General features: G+C 42.3%; 1 protein-coding gene across 6 annotated transcripts in view; it reads right to left on the bottom strand.

Moving 5' to 3' along the window:
* The window catches only part of Golga4 (golgin A4), a 96,595-nt gene that overhangs the window by 62,034 nt on the left and 10,819 nt on the right, over positions 1 to 23,742 (bottom strand). For 4 of the 6 annotated variants that reach the window (XM_013346546.2, XM_013346547.2, XM_026779380.1 and 1 more), the window contains exons 2-4: positions 15,739 to 15,828; positions 8,012 to 8,110; positions 3,768 to 3,833 (exon numbers count right to left, since the gene is read on the bottom strand). In XM_013346546.2, the coding sequence (XP_013202000.1) occupies positions 3,768 to 3,833; positions 8,012 to 8,110; positions 15,739 to 15,828 (255 nt within the window). The remainder of the gene's footprint in view (positions 1 to 3,767; positions 3,834 to 8,011; positions 8,111 to 15,738; positions 15,829 to 23,742) is intronic. The other 2 variants (XM_013346549.2, XM_005348072.2) reach the window with 1 other exon arrangement.

Raw genomic sequence — 23,742 nt, 5'->3', positions numbered from 1 at the left:
AATACAAAACACTGCTTTCTGAAAAGTAAAAGACACTGGCCAATCTCTGTAAAGAGTCTGGACCTAGAGTCAGAGACCCGAGCTCTGACTCTTGTGCCTGTCACCCAGCAGTACAAGCCTTCGCTGAGCCACTTTCCTCCAGTTTGTACATCTGTACAAGAGGAAGCATGCTTAGCAGGCTGACCCCACAGGACTGTGTGCCTCATCTACCCACCTGGTAGACCCTTTAGTGTAGGCATCCAGGGTGAAGTGTGAGGTGAGGGGCTCAATTCAAGTCACTTTTATCTGGTGAGAAGTCATAGAGTTAGTGATTCTAGATCATTCCTTTCACCAACAAAGGAAAATGAGCTGAGGAAGAAGGTAATGCACTAATGAGAAGTGGAGTGGAGTGGACCTGGGACACACAGCTCTGGGAGCCCCTTCCTGTGAACTCAGCTGTTTGTAATAGGTCAACCTGGAAACCACAGCAGAGAGTACATTACCAAGTACATACAGACGCTCACAATGCACTTCCAAAAGATGAAGACGGGGGGCTGGAGATGTGGCTCAGTGGATAAGAGCTTGTACTACTCTTCCAAAGGACCTGAGTTCAAATGCCAGCACCCATGTCAGGTGACTCACAACCACCTCTAACTCCACCTTCAGGGAATCTGATGCCTCCACCTCCTTAAACACCTATACCCAGTGCATATCCCCCTGACACACGTATACATATACATAATCAAAAAGTAAATAAATAAAAAAGATCAAGCTAGGAAGCAGGGTGCAGCCAGGCAGTGGTGGCGCACATCTTTAACTCTAGCTCTTGGGAGACAGAGGCAGGTGAACCTCTGAGCTCTAGGCCAGCCTGGTCTACAGAGAGTTCCAAGATGGCCAGGGCTACATAGAGAAACCCTGTCTTGAAAACAAACAAACAAACAAAAAGAAGAGAAGCAAGATGACAGAAAGGAAAGCAGCATGTGCACCATGAGCTCATGTGACTTGTTTATAAGCCCTTTTTACTTTCTATGTATGTTTTCACGGGTGCCATCACAGCAGTCACAAAGGACAGACATGCAGAAAGGTAAGCAGTACCTTCATGTGGTAACACTTTAGGTGGATTTAGTTTTTGTATTATATTATTCTGCACTTTTTAGTTTGCTTTAGTAATGTCAAGTTTTATCCTCCTGACGGAGGGAGGGCCAGAAGGAAGAGAAGGAATTGCTTCCTACACAAAATCTGTAGGATTACTGGCACTTCCGTTCCCAGCCCCTTCTGGGCCTTGTGAGAAATGCTCTCCAGTTCCTAGCACACAACACCTTACCAAAGACCCTAGGACAGACAGATGGTGCATACGTGAAGAAACACTAAAAACAGCGATTTCTCAGGGTCTCCACAAGTTAATGAATGACACCCAAGCCTGTATTTGCAGACTTTCACCAGCTTAGCTGCCACATGTACTATGACTGGAAGTAACTTCTACTGTTTATTTTTGGAGCTGGGGAGGACCTCAGGACCCACACATGTTCGACAAGTGCATATCACTGTCTCAGCCTCAGGCCCAGTCCTGCTCTGAACAGAGAACTCAGCCCCAGTGCTGCAATCAGTCTCACCAAAGCTCAAGCCCCAACTCATCTGTGGTTCTACAGGACTTGGAGCAAGTTCCTGAGCTCAACGGTCCTGTTTCCTCCTCCATAAAACAGGGGTGGAAGGCACTATGACAGTGTTGATGACGATGATGCCACCCACTCTGCATGGCGACAGTGAGGACTGAATGAGTCAACAAGCATGCAGCAACAACTAGCAGGTAGCAGGAGGAGCCAGGAGAGTCAAAGAGACAGCTTCAAACAAAAGCAAAGGTAGAAATAAGAGAATCATCAGGTGGTGGATGTAGCTCGCTGGCAGGGCGTGCACTCTCCTGGTTAGAAGAACTAAGGGCAGTTGCTATGGGGCCTGACTTAGCTTTGCCATGGGAGGTATGTGGCTTTGATGAAGTGACACGACCTCTTTCTGCCTGTCTCTACCTACAGAAGATGAACCAGCAGCACCTTCTCCATGAGGTGGCTGTATATTAAGAACTTAGGCTCATCTACGGCAGGCACTACTTTCACATGACTTCCAACCTTCCCTTCTTCCTCCCTACCACAGCCAAGTTTTGGTGAGTGTAACAATACAACCAGGCTAAAATGTTTAGCATCTCAAACACCAAGTAAAACCCACTGAAGTGCAAACCACCCCACCCAGTCCAGAAGACGTTAATTAAAATCATGGTAATGCACAGCATGAGGGTGTGAAGCAACTCATGCGGAAGAACTGCCAGCTGTGATTGACACCACACACAGTCACCCTCTGAACCAGTCATTCCATCCCTGCGCATGCACCAACAGATATGCACAAAAAGACACTATTCAAAATGACCCCAAATCAAATTAGGATTTCTTTTTAACTGTCTTGTTCACCGTAGAATATCAGTCAACAATCCTGTTCACCACTGGAATACTAGAAAGTGATGAAAATGGCCTAAAACCATAGCAACAATAAAGATAAATTGCATGGAGTAAGAAACAAAAGCAGCCAGCGATACTGGGCATGGGTGGTGGTTTCCACTGTAACTTCAGTTCTCTGGAGGCAGAAGTCAGCTACTAGTCAGAACCAGCCTGGCTTACACAATAAGTTCTAGACCAGCCAAGGCAAGATATGAAACTGCACAGAGCAGGGGTTCTCAACCTTCCTCATACTGCGGCCCTTTAATACAGTTCCTCATGTTGTGGTGACCCCAACCATAAAATTATTTCCATTACTATTTCATAACTGTAATTTTGCTGTTGTTATGAATTGTACTGTTTTTAATGATTTATTTTATGTGCATTGGTATTTTTCCCACATGTATGGCTATGTGAGAATGTTGGAACCTCTGGCGCTACAGTTTATGAAACATAATGGAAGTGTCTAATATGCAGGATATCTGATATAGGACCACTGTGAAAGGGTCATCTGATCCCCCACCCCGAAAGGGTTGCCATCCATAGGTTGAGAAACACTGGTCTGAAGAAATAGAAGGAAGGAGGGAGGAGGCGAGCAGGCAGGAAACCAGACACTTTTGCATAAAGCCCAAAATAACAAAGTTAACTTATAGTACTAGAAGCAAGAAAGCCAATTACCACTGAGAAAAAGAGAAAGGGCCAGAATTTACTAATTATTGCTGGTTCTGATTTTTAATTTTTTATTATATCCATTAATTTATTTGTGCATATCAGGAGATAGAGCACATAAATCAGAGGACCACTTGCAGGAGTCAGTTCCCACCCTGCACCAGGAGGTCATCAGGCTTAGTGGCAAGTGCTGAGCTACTTTGTCTGCCCTCATGCCAGCCTGAGTGCTGAGGACAAAGGTGTATCTGGAAGATGAATATGTTTACTTTTCTACAAATATTAAAGTTTGATATTGTTAATTTTCAACTACCATTGCTCTGACTTAGCTTTTCTAAGACCCAATAACATTGATAATAGACACGATATGAAAGCCCACAGGCTGGGACTTTTTGGTATAGCTATCAATGTACTGATAGAACATGCTAGAACAGACATGCTATTTCCTGAAGGCCAGCCTGCATTCATAAAGTGACAAGAATGTGGTAGTCAGAGCAGGAGACAAGAAGTTATAGGGAGAAGGGTCCCAACAGCTCTACCCAGCAAAGCCACATTCTTTCAAGGCAGACACACATTAATGACAACAGACAGACCAGCACTCTGAGAGGACTGACATTTTTAAATAAATTACTAACGTACCTGAGGAGGAGATGCTTCACCTCTATTAACACCATCTGGAGGCTTTGTAGCTTGAGCTGATGCATTCTAAGAACAAGAAAGAACATCATAAAAAAAAGAGAGAGAGAGAGAGAGAACAGGAAACTAAAGTTTTAAAACTGTTAAAACAAACCAATAAGACCTAGTAGACTTTCATCTAGTGAACAAAATTAGTAATAGTTTATTAGAGTATTTTCATGCAGGCAAAGAGGTGTGTGGTTAATTATTTTAGAAAAATCATTTTGCTGCAAAACATGAAGCTAAATAGCAAAGATTAGTGTATAGCAAATCTATTTCACACTAATCACAAACGTCTTCCCCTTAGGTCCCATATTTTGCCCCATGACAAAAATCAACAACAGGGAGTTGGTCAGCACAGTTCACAGAGAACTATCCAAAAAGAAGTCACGTCATCTGCTCCCTACAGTAAAATCACATTCAAATTAAAATCATTTGGGCAAAGCTATTAAAAAAAACTTAGTAATAAAAAATTGAAATGCCTCATTCATTCTAAGCCAGCAGTATAAATGAAACTAGAGTAAACATTTTCAGAAAAATGTTCTACTGAACACGTCTTCCGCACGTACTGGCTTTTTGTTTTTTTCTGTTGGTGAGCCTAGTGCTCCCAGGGAGAGTCATGGCACGGGCTGCAGAGATAACGCTAGGACTTTGAGATTCACAATTCTGTACAGCATGCACGGCAAACTGCTGCTACGATCCACCACCACTACAGAAGCAGCTCATGAGAAAACCACCTCCTTGCTTTACACAACAGCAGGGCACCACATACAGCAGTGGTCACCGTCCCAGTAGTCCGGCATTTCCGTGCTACACTTCCTCTGCCTCTACAGCTAACCCAAGGAAAGATCAAAGGAGAAATGGAGAGCTTATCAAAAGCATTCTCAGGTTTCTCAAGGTAAATTAAGTATTTAATAATAACAAGTAACCTTTGGGTATTATAAATTTATAAATAAATATATTAATTATAAATTATATAATTTAGCCTTATTTTTCTAGAAAAAAGGTAAAGTATTTACAAATGGAGAGGTTCTTTGGCATTCTTGTTTTATGAAGCGGGGTCTCACTAAGCTGCCCAGGCTAGTTTGAAAGTCCTTAAGTGCAGTGGATCCTCTCCCGCCTCAGCTATTCAAGTCCTGGGTTACAAATGCACCCCACCCTAGCTGTAGGACTTAATTTCCTGGAGATCTCTAAAGTGGGGGAATGAATGTATGTGGAGTGGAGCCTGGAAACAATGTGGCCGTGGAAGTGTGAGAACGGGTGGTAACAGACACCAGCACAGGACGGCTAGGAGCTGTTTATTAATGGCCAACACCGGGTAATGGACATGTGGTGAGAGGAAGAGCCACATTATCACTATTTCTAATTCATAACATGCTTCAGCACCTTCTCTTCCCTCTAAAATAAGTTCCTAATCTTTACCAGTTGGAGAGATTTCTTTAAAGTTACATAGGAAAAGGTTGGGGGAACACAGGAATTACCTATCTTCCTGATCACAAGGTACTGCTACACAGGACATATCATTTACATAACATCATAATAATATACTGTAATGTCAAAATACACTTTAAATTATGAAGAAAGGTCTCAAAGGCTCCATCAAATAGGTCAGGAGGAAGCGTTAAAGCAAGACCCACATGTGGTGCACCAAGCTCACAACATACATACTTAAAACGATTCTTAAACTTTCTTTCTTTAGAATTCTTGTTTGTTTGTTTTGAGACAGGGTCTCACGTTGCCTAAAGTCTTAAATTCACTAAGTTGCTGAGGTTAGCCTTGAACTCCTGATCTTCCCTCCTTCACTTCCTGGGTGCTGAGATTACAGGCATGCATAAGCATGAACAGTCTTGAAAATATTTTTAAACGTAAATACTGTATTATACAGCCAAATACTGTATAGTATAGTATAGCTAGGGTGTGCACGGGCCTAATACACTGTGTGACTCTAAATCCAGGCTCTGCAGCAGCAAAGCTTGAGGTTTGTGCCACCATCTGCCGAGTCCTCCATTCTGCCTTGTTCCATTTTCAGCTTTTGCTGCCCCTGCTTTGTGACATCCCATCTGGATCACCAGCAGACCCAACTCCTTCTATATGCAGCTTATTTTCTTCTGCAACACTTGCATCCCTTTGTGTACACATTAACCCACCAGCTCTCGGAGGGCAGGACACGCCAATATTCCCAACCTGGTGCCTGGTTCCTGACGTTCTGCTTAACAGTAAACACTCAATGAGGGCTTGTTAAACCCTTGTCTAGGCACTTCCTTCACATAGAACTCTCAAAGTCCTCCTCCCAGAGCAGAAGGAGCTCACTCAACACATAGTGATGATTAGGGTCACCAACTTCCACTGGGGGCAATTCTTGGACAACAGGAATATCCATTCTACTGACTTTCCTACAGCTTCTCTTCTGCCAAATTTGTCTTCAAACAGTCTTTCTTTTCCTTTTTTTCTACAATCTTCTCTAATTATACTGTTGAACACTAAGGATACAGTTGTTTTTAAGAGTAAAGAGAGAAGCTGGGCATTGGTGGTGCACACCTTTAATCCAAGCACTTGGGAGATAGAGGCAGGCAGATCTCTGTGAGTTCAAGGGCCAGTCTGGTCTACGGAGGTGGGTGCCAAGATAGGCTCCAAAGCTACACAGAGAAACCCTGTCTTGAAAAACATAACAAAGCAAAACAAAAAAGAGTAAAGAGAGAAGTATGTTTTCAAATACTAAATTAAGTCCTGCTAGGGTAGCACATGCTTTTAATCCCAGCAATTAATTGGAAGGCAGGCATATCTCTCCGAGTTCGAGGCCAGAATGGCATAGCAAGTTCCAGAACAAAGCCAGAGCTAATAATAGAGAAACCCTGCCTCTCCCCATAAAACAACAACAACAAAAACAAAACAAACAAAAAAAAACTTTAAAAAAAATCCAAAATTAGGGAAAACTCAGCCATTGGTGAACTTGTAATTAATCCCCACTAAATTTTTATTATGAAACCAAATAACTATTTTATTGTTTTTCTTTGTCTCATGGAAAGATGTTAAATCATGAACATATAAAATATATATAAGATTAGCGTTTTTAGTCTGCCTAAGTTTATTTCTAAATCATCTAAGCACTCACTTTTACCTTACAGCATTTTGACAACAAACTAGGAATTGAATTATGTTATATAATGTACTCATGGTAGGCATGTCTTTTAAGTTTCTATTACTCCTACATGCAGAATACAGCATGTCTATTTTTTTTTTTAAAGTGAACTGGTAAATCTGTGTATCTGGGACTCCTAGTCGGTCTTGAATATCTTTATAAACAGCAAGTGTTCCTTGTAGCCAGAGCCAAAGGAAAAGCAGCTTTCCAAATGTTCCCTGATATCCCATCTTCACCCTGAGCTGCTTTCTTCTCTAGACCCAAGTTTAGAGTAGATCTGAAGACCACTGCTGGCCATGTGCACACCACACCTTCCCTGGACACCTGGATTAAGACTAAATGTTATATTTCTACCACTAGCTATCAAAGTTAAACCAAGTCTCAACATCTAGAAAAACTGTAAACCAGTTCAGCCATCCTCCAAGGGAAGAAATAGCAAAAGTTATCCTTAATAAGCAAACACTGCTACATTTTAGTTTATTAAATTATCACTTTACCAGATTCTCCAAATAGAAAAATGTCTACTTTCCCCAAGTAAATCATATATAAAGTCAAAAATAAGTGAATTCATTCATTACAAAATACAATGTAGTTCTTAACTATAGTCGCAAAATGAAGACATGAACCTGCTATAATAGAATCCACCTACCTATACAATGTTGTTAATTACTGACTTACACAATACATTATTTCCCTTAAAAAGTCAGTCGCATCTCACACACCATTGGTATCCTCCTAACAGGAAAACAGATTTCTAATCACACACACTGGCTTTTTCAGCATAAGCAAACATTTCCAAGGGATTAAACGCAAGTGCTAGTTCTAAAAGTGAAGGTTGCCTTGGCTCCATTAGTGCGAGGGGTTGTTACTGTGAGGCTATTAGAGTACCAGGAAGCAGCGACTGCCAGACTCAGCAACTTGTTCTCTGAGGTTTAGAGCGAGGTTAGCAACACCACACTGAAGACGCTCTGAGGGAAGGTAAGTGACAAACCACATGAGACTTGGTGCTACAACTACCCAAATGTTTGCTTCCCCACACGGGAATGCAAAAAGCGGTGGAAGGACTCACCACACTGTTAATCTGTGTTTTAGGCTGTTTGGAGGAATCCAAAGCAAAGATAGTATACTCAGAGAGAAAGGCAGGTTCTGCTACCATCCCGGCTAGTATCTGTCTCAGTCCGTGTAATAAACAGAGGTACAAAAACAAAACAAGAGATGAATACAAATCATGGTGTGTTCCAAAGTGATCTCACAGCACACACTACAACGCTTACAATACTACAGCTGACCATCATGATGATCACCCCCCTCCCAAAAAAGAAGTAGTAAGTTGCTGGGAAAGGTCAGGAATGGTACGAACTAGTGAGTTTAGGGTTTCAAAGGCCAGCTTGGAAGCCAGTTGTTAACTGGCATACATGTCTGCAGCAGGCATCCTGGCACCCAGTATAACTGGCAACTTGGTATAAAGGTCCGTTCCAATAAAAAAAAAATGCACAGAAGTGCAAAGTATTGGCAACAAGCAAAGAAGACTCTGAAGGTCTAAGAGAATAATGCCTAGAGCTAACAAGACTGCATACTTCAATATTTCTAGAAGGCTAGAAGCAAGTTCCAGAACAGTCAGGACTGCACAGAGAAACCCTGTCTTGAAATCCTCCCCACAAAAAGTACATACACAAGAAATACCTGAAATAAACAAAATCTATAACATTAGTTCTCTTGCTACATATTTTGAGGTTATTTTCTTCCAGAAGCTGTTACACCAAAATATAAACAATTATGAATTAAATATATATATCAAATTTTATTTAAAATGATTTATTTTGCATGTGTACGTTAACATCAGTTAACTTTCTTGATTGTTCTCCACTTTACCTATCGCAGCTGGGTCTCTCCCTGAGCTTGATGCGTGCTAACTCCAGCTTGTCTACAGCTAGTGAGCTTGTCACAGGGATCCCACCTTGGTCTATCACTTGTACAGCAAGTGCTGTCCCCACTGAACTGCCTGCTCTGACCCCCTCAATGGTAGAGATTGCATGCTTATTTATGCATGAAACTGCAAGATATAAAGTATAACATACTGTATGGTATATAATACACTATATAAAGCAATATAGAATATACAATAAACTATATATCCTATAAAGGACATGCCTGAAAATAAGTATGTGCAAAAGTTTGAAAACATACATTTTCCCTCTGGACTTTTAAGACTCCAGACACTGACTGAAGTAAGTGCTCACTAATTCTTTACACAGCACTATACTAGAAACAGCCTAATCACAGATAAAGTTTTGGTTTATTTGGTCTGGTTAGTGTTTTAAAACAGGTCCTCATGTAGCTCAGGCTGACCTCAAGATTACTATGCAGTAAGGCTGACTCTGAACCAGTGACTCTCCTGACTTCTGTTCCTCCTAAATGGCTGAGTTAGGTGTCATTACACCAGACTAGACAAAATAAAGCTGGATTAAACAATTTTTTAAACAATGCATGTGCACAGGTATATGAATGCATGTAAGTGTGTGGGTAAATGTGGAAGAAACTCATGTTGGGTGTCTCTTTTTATTGCTCTTATCCTTCTTTTCTTTTTAAAAAAAGTTACTTATTTTAATGTGCATTGGTGTTTTGCCTGCATGTATGTCTGTGAAGGGTATCAGATTCTCTGCAACTGGAGTTACAAACAGTTGTGAGCCGCAGGTAATAGGAACTGAACCCAGATCCTCTGGATGAGCAGCCAGTGCTCGTAACCCTGAGCCATCAATCCAGCCTCGCCAGCCTTACTTTCTTGAGACCAGGTCTCTCACTGAAACTGAAATTTACCAATCTCACAAGAGTGGCCAACCAGCGAGCTCCAGGGATCCTCCAGCTTCTGCTTCCCCAGCTCTAGAATTTCGTGTGCACACCATCACTCCTGGCTTCTTACATGGGTTCTGGGAATCCAAACTTAAGTCTTCATGCTTCTACAACATGCATTTTACCAACTGAGCCATTCCCAAAGCCAGGATACAGATTTTGTCAAAGCTCTTTTTCTAATATTGATGATTAGCACTCCTAGGATAGAATCCAAGAATTTTCTATGCTAAATTCTAAATGTTATCACAAATTATACTTTAAACTATGCTAAATGCCCAACTGGCTCCTAGAATCTCATCCAGACTTACTGAAAACCTGACTCTGGGGCCCTCAGAAAGGCCATTCTTTGAACAAATGTTAACTTTAAATTGAAAGCTATACAGATTCACTTCTCTTAGGTTTCCAAAGCTATTTTTTTTAAAACACTATTACCCATGCAAGCAAAAAAAAAAACAAACAAAAACCAAGTTTAAAAGGGAGTATAAATTTCAAGAAAGAACCAACCAAGTTTGATGCCAATCATAAAGAAATGAACAGAAATTTCCAAGCCTTTTCCTCACCAAAAACAACCTAGGGTCAGTTTGGCAGACACATACCCCGGAACCCAAGGAGCCCTTCTCCTTGCCCTGTCCTTATGTCTGTGGCCTCACCAGCACCAGTTCTTGGCTGGCTGTACAGCTCAGTGGTAGAAAGGGCACAGCAGGTACAAGGCCATTGGTTCCGTCCCAACCCCAAACAAACAGAAAGCAAACAGCTCTTCTCCAACACTTGAAAAGATTCCAGCCAGTCAACTTCTCAACATTTGCTCAAACTCTAATGTAAAACTGCTAAAACAAACTCACCTCTTCCGTGGGGTCCACAGTGGAGTGGTCACGGCACCAGCACAGAGTGGAGTGATGTGCCCTGGCATCATGTCAATCATCAGCAGCCTCTAGACTATCTTGGAGGATTTCAACCTACCCTGCAAATCCCATGCATGCCACCCTCCACATCTGTGTCTGTCTACAGTGAGGTAGTCAGTATTTTTTCCGAATTCACTCATTTTTCCATAGTCTTATTATAACTAACACATTTACATCTTCTTTTTCCTTCTCCATAATTTCTAATTAGTTCTTTATGTCTACCTAGTCATATTTTGTTTGGGCTGTTTTTCTCACAATATTCTGCTGATTTAAAAATTATTTCTTCACTAGTCTTACTGTAGAGCACTCTACTGTTTGACGCTCATTTCTTAAAAACTCCCTTACTGTCTAGTTTTGCTGCTGATTTCCTGTTGTTTCTTTTAGAATATTCTTTACAGCAGTAGTTCTCAACCTGTGGGTCACGACCCCTTTGAGGGTTTGAACAACCCCTTCACAGGGGTCACCTAAGACCATCAGAAAAACAGACACTGACATTATGATTCATAACAGTAGTAAAATTACAGGTATAAAGTTGCAAAAAAATATTCTACAGTTGGGAGGAACTGAATTAAAGGGTCGAAGCCCTAGGAAGGTTGAGAACCACTGCTTCACAGGCTCATTTTGAGAAAGGTACTGTCTTTCTTGTTCCTTCTGTGACCTTCTCTTCTCACCCAGTTAATCTGATTCCAAGGCTCCAGCTTAGGTCAGAATCTATGGCAGGAACTAAGCCAAACTGAGGTGTGATTTAGTTCTTGATCAAGAGGCCTCTCCAAGGACAGACACTTCCCATAACAAATCACAGAAAGCCTGGCAGCAAGCAGCAGCAGCTAACTGCAGCTAGGAGAAGCATCTTAGCTATAGCTGTTGCTAACAGCACACACTCTTACTTAGCAACACAGCACACACTGCGTTCACCCAGCGTTCACTGTGCTGCTACGTGGTGCCAGCTAATGTCGTCCCTGGGGGACTGGCAGAGAAGTACTGAGGAGGCTTCCATTCTTACAGAGCTGAGGCTGAAAACAGCTGCCTTTGGTCTCAACTCCAAGCCTCTCAGAAATAGCTTTAGTCCCTCTTGGCCTAGAGATGTTTCGTGTTTGTGGACCCAGATACACCTTCAATGACAAGAGAAAACGTTTTATCTCCTATGTCTGTGTCTCTGGCACAGAAAGGGCGCATTGGAAGTGAGTAGATTCACAGGGCGACCAGGCCACAAGTCTTCCTGGTGAGGCTCACACAGCAAGCTGCATGCACGGCAGCTTTAACAACCTGCAGCTCTTTAAAGGGCACCTCTCAAATTCCTTGAGAAACCACTGCTAATTGCAAGTAACTTTAATTTCTTTTTATTCAGTCTTTTTTTTCCCATTTTCATTTTATTCACAAATTTGATTGTCATCCCTCATACAGAGTAGTGGAGGAGCTGTGTTAAGGAGATTGGTGTCTCAAAAGCTTGAATTCTTTTTCCTCACTCAGATGCAAGTATCCAAATGGTCAACTAAAAGCACCATAGTTGTCGCTGCAGCACTGTGCGCCTTAGCGAGCGTCTGCGTCAACACAACTGCAGCTGAAACTGACGCAGTATAGACGAGCGAGTTAGGACGGTCATGCTCATGGCCACAGCTATGTTCTACAGTGTCTATGGCCACCTCTTTTTCTTTTAAATTTTATTTATTTATTTATTATGAATACAATGTTCTGTCTGTATGTATGCCTGCCCACCAGAAGAGGGCACCAGATCTCATAGATGGTTGTGAGCCACCATGTGGTTGCTGGGAATTGAACTCAGGACCTGGGGAAGAGCAGCCAGTGTTCTTAACCTCTGAGCCAGCTCTCCAGCCCTAGCCACCTCTTTTTCTTAAAAGTCTTAAAAGCAAGCTTATGTACCTCTCCTAGCCCCAGCCCAAACACCAAGGATGTAAAAAGATGGAGAATAAAGATACAATGTAGACTATAAGAGATTTCACTCAAAGTACCTAAGACTTCAGAACAAAGACTTCAAATATCAACTTGCCACTCCAATTCTGGTTTTTCTTCTTTTTGTGTTCCCTTGAGACAGGGTTACAGCCTTGGCTGTCCTGGAACTTGCTCTATAGACCAGGCTGGCCTAAAACTCACAGAAACCCACACGCCTCTGCTTCCTGAGTGCTGGGATTAAAGGCGTATGCCACCACACCTAGCAGCCACCCCAACTCTGAAAATGTTCATTACTAAACTAGAAAATGTAATCAAAAGGTAATTTTTCAAAAGATGAACAAACCATTAGCAGGGGTAGAAGAAAAAATAAGACAATAAAAACTTACTCTCAACATCAGATAATAAAACTAAATTTCATTTAGATGAAATTTCAATTTAAATGAAATGGAAACAACTTTTCAAAATTGATAGGAAGAAACAAAATAACTGAGTAAATCTGAATAGAACTATAGAGATGAAATTAGTAATCCAAACGCTTCGACACATTTTAAAAAAATGGAGGGATAAAGGGAATTACAACAGCCTAAGACCAGATCAAATTCACAAACTCCTCCAAAAAATATATAAAAGGAGAATATGAATTTGTTCTATGAGGTCAGTGTGTCCTGATACCAAAATCAGAAATCACAAAATGAAAAAGGAAACTGCTGACGGACATCTCTTATGAATACATGAGAATCTTCAAAACAATGAAACTAACAAAAGCAAATCCAGCCACACACCAGAAAATGGTACACCATGATCAAATAAGATTCCTGAGGGAAGCAAAGTAAATTTAATTTCAACATCAATTAGTACAAGTATCACAGTCTACAGAATAACAGATAAAGCCATGGGTCTACCTCAATACACACAGAAAGACTACTGGGACTATAGATGAGTGACACTTGGCTGTTTTAGTCTTTGGGGGCAAAATTGCTCACTGAACAAGACACTTGCCACCAGGCCTGATGACCTGAGTTCAATCCCCAGACCCACATGGTGGAAGGAGAGACCTAAACCACACCCCCAGTTGTCCTCTTGACTTCCACATCATAGTGATGCACACACCCACACACATCACACCCACAAAATAGATAAAGTAATATCTTTTTCAATGTCGAATCATTTTGGATTCTAGCTGTGGATACTTTAATCAATCTCCTTTATCATAAGCAAGTTCCCTTCCACTCCTACTTTGTTCTTATGAGCAGAGTTGGATTTTGTAAACAGCTGAGTGTTAATTCACTTTGAGGCTTCTTAAAACTACTATTCATAGAAATGAAATGTATGTTTATAAATTAATCTTATCTGTATTTATTTGCTGAACTCATTGGTTCTGATATTTTTTTTACTAAACTTGCAATTTTCTACCCTCTTCAGACTAACATGATTTTATAGCCTGAGCCTCTTGTTGCATGTCCTGCCCAGCACCCACAGACGGGATGTCAAAGAGAAGTAGCATACACTGTGTAGTGATTTTTCATTTGTATTTTACTAAAGAAAGCTTGCCTGAAGGTCAGAAGAGCACAACAGCCAGCCACTGGCTCTCATCTCTACCTCAGTCCAAAATGGTGATACTTGCCTCCAGGAATTCTCAGAATGAGACTGTGTCTGAGACCTGTCTCCTCCAGTCTTGAATCCTCTCTAGGCTGGGATTAAAGGTGTGCACCACAACCACCCAGTTTCTATGAGCAAATTAGTGTGGCTACTGGGATTAAAGGTGTCACCACTGCCTGGTCTGTAAGGCTGACCAGTGGGGCTGTTTTACTCTCTGATCTTTAGGCAGGCTTTATTTATTAAAATACAAATGAAATATCACTATACACCTGCTCGCTCTCTTGTTCTTGAGGGAAAGTGTTTTAATTCATTCATTTTGATTTGTTTGTTTTTGAGGCAGGGTCTTTCTTTGATACTCTGGATGGTCTCAGAAATCCTCGGTGCAAATGGTATAGTAGCTGTCTTTAGTTGATTTAGCATTTCCTTATCTGGCTTGGTTCCAAGTTGTTGCTAAAACATAATTTCTTCTCTCATTTCAGAGAGGTACTGGGCATTGCGCCCTCAAGAGAAAGCTGCTCACAAGACAATTCCTGTATTAAACAGGAGAGACAACCATCCCAACGAACAAGCAAACTGCAATTTCCACACATGACACACTTACATACATGCAAGCAAACACTCATATACATAAAATAAAAATAAGTAAGTATTTTAGGGTAGGGGGATGGAGACATGGCTCAGAGGAGCACTGACTGCTCTTTCAGAAGACCCAAGTCCAACCCCTGGCACGCACACGGTGGCTCATAATCATCTGTAACTCCAGTTCTGGAGATCTGATGCCTTCTGGCTTCCACTGGTACCAGGCATATATGTGTGGCACACAGACACAAACCATAAATGTAAAATAAAAGAATTGCGTCAAAGGATTAGACATTTCTTGGGCTGGAAAAATGGCTCAGTGGTTAAGTGCATCTGTCACTCTTCCAAAGGACCTGGGTTCAGTTCCCAACACCCACCACTGCCTGTAACTACAGATGCAGCAGATCCATCACCCTCTGGTAGCACCTCCTAGGGAGTCAGAACCCCCAGAACTGGAGTTATACACAGTATGCATCCCATGTGGTTGCTTGGAAATGAACCTGGATCCTATGTAAAAGCAGTAAATGCTCTTGACTGAGCCATTTCTTCAGTCCCCTTAACATCTTCCTATGTTTATGTTATACTTCATAGAAAAAAAGGGAACAAAAACAATGAATTTTCATGCCAGTTGCTAGTTATATGCAATTGGTTGTTACTTTTCATCAACTTGAAAATATAGGGCCTTTTCCCATATTTGAATAAAATATTACTGAATTATTCTAATAGTTACAAATATTAAATAAACATTTATTCTCTTAAATTATTTTGCCTAAGAAACAGTTACAAGAATTAACTGCTACTTGCATTTAAAAAAGAAAAAGCTCAGTTGAATTATTAATAAGTATAACACTCAGAAATTAAATAACTGACTTGTCAAAATTATTTCTCAGACTGCCACATCATCAGCACTGCAGTTTGATTTCCTATGAGAAGTACATGAGAATGTCACACTAACCTCTCTGCTGGGTGTCACATCATCAAGCTGGTCTGTAAATGAAGATGTCCTGCTTCTAATCCTTGTTGGTGTTGAAGAGCTCAGGGAAGCCTACATATAAAAATTATTGTACAGGTTAGAAGACAGCACTGACTAGTACATTATTCCCTGAGCGATGTTTTTCTCATTCCATGCCCAGCAACTTGAAGAAAGGAAAGGGACATATAAAAAGTATGAAAGAATAATTATAATGGAATCAACTACCAGACTAGATACCAACTAGCTATCTACTAGGTACAGTAAATTTTAGTAAAGTATATATAAGGATGTGATTATACTTAGAATGATAATACTGGAGAAACTGAGAGAGTGTATGAAAAAAGTCTACTATCTTTGCCACTTTTCTGTAAAACGAAATGATTCAAAATTTTAAGTAAACCAAACAAAAGTGGCTGGGCGGTGGTGGCGCACACCTTTGATCCCAGCACTCAGGAAGCAGAAGCAGGTAGATCTCTTTTAGTTAGAGGCTAGCCTGGTCTACAGAGTGTGTTCCAGGATAGCCAGGGCTACACAGAGAAACCCTGTCTCGAAAAACTAAAAACAAACAAAAAGGTTGTCAATTTTAACTTTAATGTCCCTGAAACAGTCAATACTATGAATTTTACAGGTAAATAGCATGTCCCACCTCTCTAGTCAGAAGTCTTTCATTTACAGCACAGCCGAACACTGAGATACTAAGGACAGCCTTGGTGCAGGAGAATTGTCTGTATTCTGTCAATCATGTTATAAATAAACGCTGATTGGCCAGGAAGGAAATATAGATGGGAAAACCAAACAGGAAGTAGAAATGATGTAATGAGAACAGAACTCTGGGAAGGAGGAAGTTGATTCCTCCCATTCCTGGCCAGACCACTGAAGCAGCAGGATGTGATCTGCCCCACTGAAAAAAGGTACTGAGCCACATGGCTAACATAGATCAGAAAAATGGGTTAATCAAGATGTGAGAGTTAGCCAATGAGAGGCTAGAGCTAATGGGCCAATCAGCTTATAATTTATGGAGACCTATGTGTGATTTTCTTTGGGGCTAAACAGTTGTGGGGTACTGGGTGGGACAAAAACCCCAACAAAAACAAGCAGGCCTGGCCCCTGTTCATGTTACACAGACTGGCTACTTGAATCCTGGATACAGAACAAAAAGCCCAAATACTAAACCTGGGGTCTGAAGTCTACTCTAACATAAGGTAAAAATAGCCCTATAGAACCAAACCATAAAGACTCCAGACTCTGAACTCACCTGCACACTTGCTTCCTTACTTGCCTATCTACACAGTAGTAACTACCTACCATCGACATGAGAGAACAAGTGAGCAGATGCAACTCTAACCTACGTGTGAACACACTGCTATGGCCAGGGAAGAGCTAAGGTCATGAGGTCAGGCATACACATACACACACCAAGACAAACAAACAGCTGTAAGCTCCACTTCACATTAGGGCAGATGTCCAGTAAACAGTGTAGAAACCAATGCTAGCTTCTGAATAGAAACAATGTTTATGTCAGAAGCAGACCATGGAGTGAAAACGGCAAGGACACATCTGTATACCTTGACTCAATAATCTTCAATAAATGGCTTTTATAAGGCCCTAAATGAAGCCTTAAAAATTTACTAGCCCAGTCCTCCCTTCAGCTGCAACAGGAAACTTGAGATCTGCCAATCAGACACACCCACGTGAGACTGAGTCACAAGAAAGAAAATAGACGTGCAAAGTTAAAGGTCACCCTTTGGTAAGCAAAGGGACAGACCTGGAAACAGCCATGGAGCACAGTGCAGTGGGGGGTGCCAGGCTGGTGCCAGGCATGAGCAGTTGAACATTTTTAAGAGCCCATGATGTAAAGCTTCTAGAAACTGTCAGCCATCAAACATCCTTTAACAAATTCCTTTTCTTCTTGCCTAAACTGAATTCTGTTACTTATAACAAAGAATTCCAGCATATGCTCCTTCTAAAAAGTGACCTGAAAATCAGCAAACGATTCTCTGAAACCAGCTATGCTCAAGTCACCTTAATATATAGCAGGCACTATTTGCTAAGAAAATTACTGGTTCTATCCAGGCTCATGTTTGTATTTCATTGCCTGCCAAGTTCTTTATTAGTTGACCAGAGACTTCAACTTCAGTATAAGAAAAATCAGTGTAGGGGGCTGGAGAGATGGCTCAGTGGTTAAGAGCACTGCCTATTCTTCCAAAGGTCCTGAGTTCAGTTCCCAGCAACCACATGGTGGCTCATCTGTAAGGAGATCTGGTGCCCTCTTCTGGCCTGCAGGCATACACGCAAGCAGAATACTGTATACATAATAAATAAATAAATCTTAAAAAAAAGAAAAGAAAAGCAGGGAAGTGGTGGTGGCACTTGGGCGTGGGGTGGGGGTGGGGGAGTAAGAGGTGGGTATACCTCTGTGAGTTCAAGGCCACTCTGGTCAACAAAGTGAGTTCCAGGACAGTCGGGGCTATTATACAGCCTGGTCTGGAAAAACAAAAACAAAACAAACGCGGTGTTGTGGTGGGTCCCGTGTGACCCTTGGCCTGTGAATGACATTCACTCTCACAACTGTTACCATAGATAGAAGGGGGATTCTGAAAGTATGATTTTAGTTGAAAATGCGTTTACTCAAATTTAAATAAATAAATAAAATAAAATAAAAAAACAACTACCCAGATAAGTTTAAGCTAGTTACATAAGTCCTTCAAATCAGGGGAAGAGGACAGACTGTATACTCCTGCTACACTGAATGAAAGCAGAGGGACATATGACAAATGCTGGCATCTCCGGGAAAGAGGCCTCTTCAACAGCCCGCCAAGAGACCAAGAGCTCAAGCACTGTCTGAACTCCACCATAACCACATGGACGTGGTCATCCTGGACGACATCTTGACAGCCATAAAACAGAGACCAGTTCGGCCATCCCTGGCTGCTCACCACAGAACTGTGCAGTCTCAAGGCTATGAAGCACTAATATAATGCTGTATAAAAACCAACAGTAACTTTGGCAATGACCAGCTTTAGTCCCTGTCCCCACTCCTTACCCACTAGAAGCTCCTCGGGTGCTGCCCCACTCCTTACAAAACCGCTCTACAAGCACACCTTTGTGCATGCCATCACAATAGCCATGTCTCTCAGCCCCACAGGGGCCCAGCACCGCACCTTGCAGGCACTGTTCAATAAAAACATTCTTGACAACCACAAATGTCTTCTTGTTTGTAAGTAGTCACTCTGAGTCCTCACAATCAATCTGAAGACACAAAGGAATGTGATACTGTACCCAGTCCTGATAAGATTAGATTCTCAGAAAGCTCAGGCTTGCTCAAGTCAGAACTAGGTTAGCACACAGGCTCTAACTCCCTTTTCTCCCTCACCAGTTCTCTCTAGATGACCAGTTCTTGAAGTTCTCTGGGACTCACAGTAAAAATAATAATAATGCCACCATACTTCAGCCCAATTCATGGAGACACCCCCTAAAACAAAAGTTTCACAGAACTTTTAATTAATGCAGGGTATAACAGGTAGGCCTCAAACCCACGTCTTCACCATCTAGTTAACCACCCCTCTGCTGAACTGCACATCCTGTCTGTACAGCATGTACACTTTACATTACGAGATATATTTTCTTTTTGTTATTCTTGAGTAATACATACACAATGAAACATGATTCCATTCATCATCCATTTCCCTCCTCTACCCTCCCCACATCCCCTCCAAGCTCAACTAGTGCTGCTCACATGTGCACGGAGGTGAGGCACCACTGGAGGATGGGACTGACCTAGTAAGAAGAGCCACTGACACCCCTCCCTAGCGGCCGTCAGCTACCGATAGCTGCTCACCAAGGAGCAGGTCCTAGAGAGAACCTCCCGCAAGAGCCCTGTCTTCTAAATACATTGTCGCTAAACACAAGAGGAGACTTCCAGGTACAGCTTACTTCACAGCACCATGTCATCTTTGTAAGTACAAAGCTGCTGTACCTGGTCACCCACCCTCCAATCTATACACTTGAATGTATTTCATGTCTTTAACTATGATTTAAAAAAAAAAAAGAATTAACATCAATCCCAGGTTGAACAACATGATTTAAAGAAAGCAAAACCAAACATTCTGTATATTCCTATTAGCAGGATGGCCTACATTTAAACTCACTCTATTAGAGGTTGCATTACCCAGGCGTTTCACGGACACGCGAGAGAGTAGAACTGTTAGAAACACAAGTCAACTCTGTACATACAAACCACTTTACATAAGAGGTTTAATTATCATGAATCTTTTTTTTTTAATTTTCAAGACAGGGTTTCTCTGTAGTTTTGGGTGCCTGTCCTGGAACTAGCTCTTGTAGACCAGGCTGGCCTCGAACTCACAGAGATCCACCTGTCTCTGCTTCCTGAGTGCAGGGATTAAAGGCCACCACCACCGCCTGGTATAATTATCATGAATCTTTAACTTTCTGAAATCAACTAATCACAGCTTCAAAAAAAAGGGAAGCAACATTCACTTTTTTTTGAGGGGGATCAGCTAGTCACCTACTGCAAGTTCTCTCATCCCCTCAGCCCTTCCAGTCTGGAAGGAACTGAACTGCTCCAGTGATTGGTGCTGAAGACAAAACAAGCATGGGAGCTCAAAATGAGGGGTTTTCCATGTCTTTTCATGAGTGATTTACATCAGCTATGGAATCTTTAGCTACTCACAGGCCTTGTGACTTAGCTCCTGCCTCTCAAGTTTTGCCCCAAGCAGATGCCACGTCAGAAGCAGACGTGATGTTAGACTAGCACCAGCACACGGAGCACCTGCTCATTAACTCCTCCCACACACCGAGGGTGGGGACAGGGCCACTGGACCTTCAGCACTACAACATTGCTCCAGTAACTGCCAATCAACTTGACAAGCCAGTTAAGTGGGATCTATCATGGGCTTAGTTTCCACATAACACCATACTTCAGTCACTAGCTGGAGCTTCTCACATACCCTCAACCAAGCACCTTTGTCAGTCTGCAATCTAAAGTGTAGTTCTAGAAATGAGCCATCAGTCTCAACCTATAAATGCTTAACTTCTCAAACACAATCTTTTAATATGTGAAATTCACTCATCAAAATGATTTAAGGCAACCTCCAGTTAAACATGGCATCTGAGGTACATACACTGCCTTTCCAGAGAGTTCTGAAATCTCAAGCTATTTTCAGGAGCCTGGAGGTAAATAAGAAACAGTTGGAGACCTAGCACAGCTGAGGTGCCACAACCCCAGGATCCAAAGAAGGGAACACTGACACGAAGAAAGTAAGGCAGTGTTCATCCCCGGCATCTTAGCTAGCTTTGGGACTGAAAGGAAAAGCTTATAGTGCAAGCTATAGAAGTAAAGAGGCGGATCAAAAGCCTGACTGTACAATGGAACCCTCTACTCCCACTCCTAAGGCCCGCACCCGTCCCGTCACTGCTTTCAGAAGACTTGGGATTTATACACTAGGTGCCTTGTGTCAGCAGCACCAATGCCAGCACATCCCCAGAGATAACAGTACAACGAGTGACCTTCTAAGAGTGTCACTAGTGGAGCGGAGACACAGGAAACAATGTGGCCCAGTCTCCCGTGACAATCTCTGTCCTAGCACACTCCAGTTCCGATTCCAAAGTAAGTAGTTTAACCATTCAGTTTCCTCTCCATCTTGAAGGCACAGCTCAGTGTGGAGCACAATGCCTAGTATTCCAAGTTCATGGATTTGATGGCCAGTCACACACATGCACAGAGAGAGAGAGAAAGAGAGAGAGGGCGCTAGAAAAAGAGAGTGTGTGTGTGTGTGTGCCTGTAGGGGAGTGGAGGGGTCATGTGTGTGTATGTGTGTATGTATAGTGTACGTGTGCCTGCTGGGGGAGTAAGGAGGGTCATGGGTGTGTGTGTATATGTGTGCATGCACGCTTGCGCACTGTAACTGTAAGACCGTGACCTTCATTTACAAGTTGAGATGCTATAGTCATTTGTAGCCCTTTCTCAGCCAGCCCAGTAAGACAGACTGAAGTTGTCTGCATCTCCTGGGGTGTAAAGCTGAAGTGAGGTACACACAACATGCACCCCTGTTCATGTCTCTGGATCTCATAATTTCACAAATCAGGCTAGTTCACCCCAGTTTCTCAAAACTTTTATGACTCTAATGTAGTGAGCCGGACAAGATCGCCATTACAAGATGGCGCCACATCCTGTCTTGTTGGTTATAAACAACCCCATATTTGGCTATGCCTTTGAGAGCAGCTGTGTGTCCCCCGCTTCCCGCATGCGCAGTGGATAAGGGTCCCTGGGCCTATCTCGATGCAGTCTGGTGTCAGCTGAGGGTGGCAGCCAATCATAGGGCGACCCTTGTGCCAATTCCCTATATAAGCAGCCGCCATAGTGCCCCGGCCCTCTCGTCTCTCTCGCCTCTCTCTCTCTCCTGCTCTCTCGTTTCCTGCCCCCCTTCGCTTCATGTTCTCTCTCAACCAAGTGCACTCCAGTAAAGCGTGATCTGAGAAGAATCCTCGTGTGGTGGTGTTTCTTCCTCACCGGTTGAGAAGCCCGCCGCACTCTAACATTCAAATTATAGATTTCCCTTTTTCTTTTCTATCTAAATCTGGGCCCAGACTGACCTCAAACTCTTCATCCTCCTGCCTCAGTCTCCCATGTGCTAAGATTCTAGATGTGTATCACCAAGGCTGGTTCTGAGACAGGAAAAATCTTGCCGCCAAAAAGGGGACAGAACCTGTGCCCCAGGAATGTGCCGGAGGCAGAACAGACTCGCACAATTGCTTGTGGCCTTTCTCCCTTCCCAGCCATAACCCTGGCAGCTCCCAGGAATGTCACCAGCAGAGGGCACATACTGGACCCTGCAATCCCGCACCCGCGGCTCCTGCTTTCACCTCATCACAACTCCACCAGAGGCTTCTCCAGAGCCGCCTCATGTTTCCACTTAGCAAATGAGAGAAGGAAAAATAAAGGTTTCTCAGCAGCCTTTGCAGATGCGGCCTAAGCCACCAGAGTGGTAAACAAAGCATCGCTCATTCTCCTTGAGGAGCCTATACTCACACTGGGGTACATCTTAACATTTGCAGCTCTTTCTTTGGGGAGTCTCTTTTTCTTAAGTCTTGTACTTAAGCCTGTATCAAAATATCATTAATAAAATCTACAATCTGCTTCCAACTGGCTAGTCCCATGATTCTTTCCGGTGTCAAAGCTGTAAACCCTGGTGTGGTCTGAGCCAAGGTCCCTAACAGTCCAGGGCAGCAGTTCTCACCTGGGGGTCGAGGGATTCTTTCACAGGAGTCGTCTAAGACCAGGAGAAAACATAGATATAGTACGATTCATAACAGTAGCAAAATCACAGTTATGAAGAAGCAACAAAAATAATTTTACAGCTGGGGGTTAGCACAACATGAGGAACATTAGGAGAGCTGAGAACCACTGGTCTAGAAGTACTTCTCAGGTTAGGAGAGTAGTATATGGAGTTGTCTGTCTCCTCTCTCCTCTCTGCTGATAGCTGCATGCAAGACACTTTTGTTTAATCACATAAACAAAGATTCTTCTATTAAAACCTAACAATGGGTCTGGAGAGATGGCTCAATGGGTAAAAACACTGGCTGCTCTTAGAGATTCTGAGTTCAATTCTTAGCTACCACATGGTAGTTTGCAACCATCTATAGTGGGATCTGATGCCCTCTTCTGGCACGTAGTTATAAGTGCAGACAGAGCACTCATATCTAAAAACAAATACATAAATAAAATTTAAAAAAATAAAATATATGACACTATATTTCTATATAAAGCATTATCAATAGACACTGAGTCCTCTTTGGTAGGAACACAAATTATAAACAATCAGAACAGCCAGGCAGTGGTGACGCATGCCTTTAATCCCAACACTCAGGAAGCAGAGGCAGGCGGATCTCTGGTCTAAAGAGCAAGTTCCAGGACAGCCAGGGCTATGCAAAGAGACCTGTCTCAAAAATAAAATAAAAATCAGGATA

The sequence above is a fragment of the Microtus ochrogaster genome, chromosome 5, assembly GCF_000317375.1.
Source record: "Microtus ochrogaster isolate Prairie Vole_2 chromosome 5, MicOch1.0, whole genome shotgun sequence".
NCBI classification, from domain to species: Eukaryota; Metazoa; Chordata; class Mammalia; order Rodentia; family Cricetidae; genus Microtus; species Microtus ochrogaster.
The sequence above is the reverse complement of the archived record's forward strand: the minus strand, read 5'-3'. Positions and strand labels throughout refer to the sequence as shown.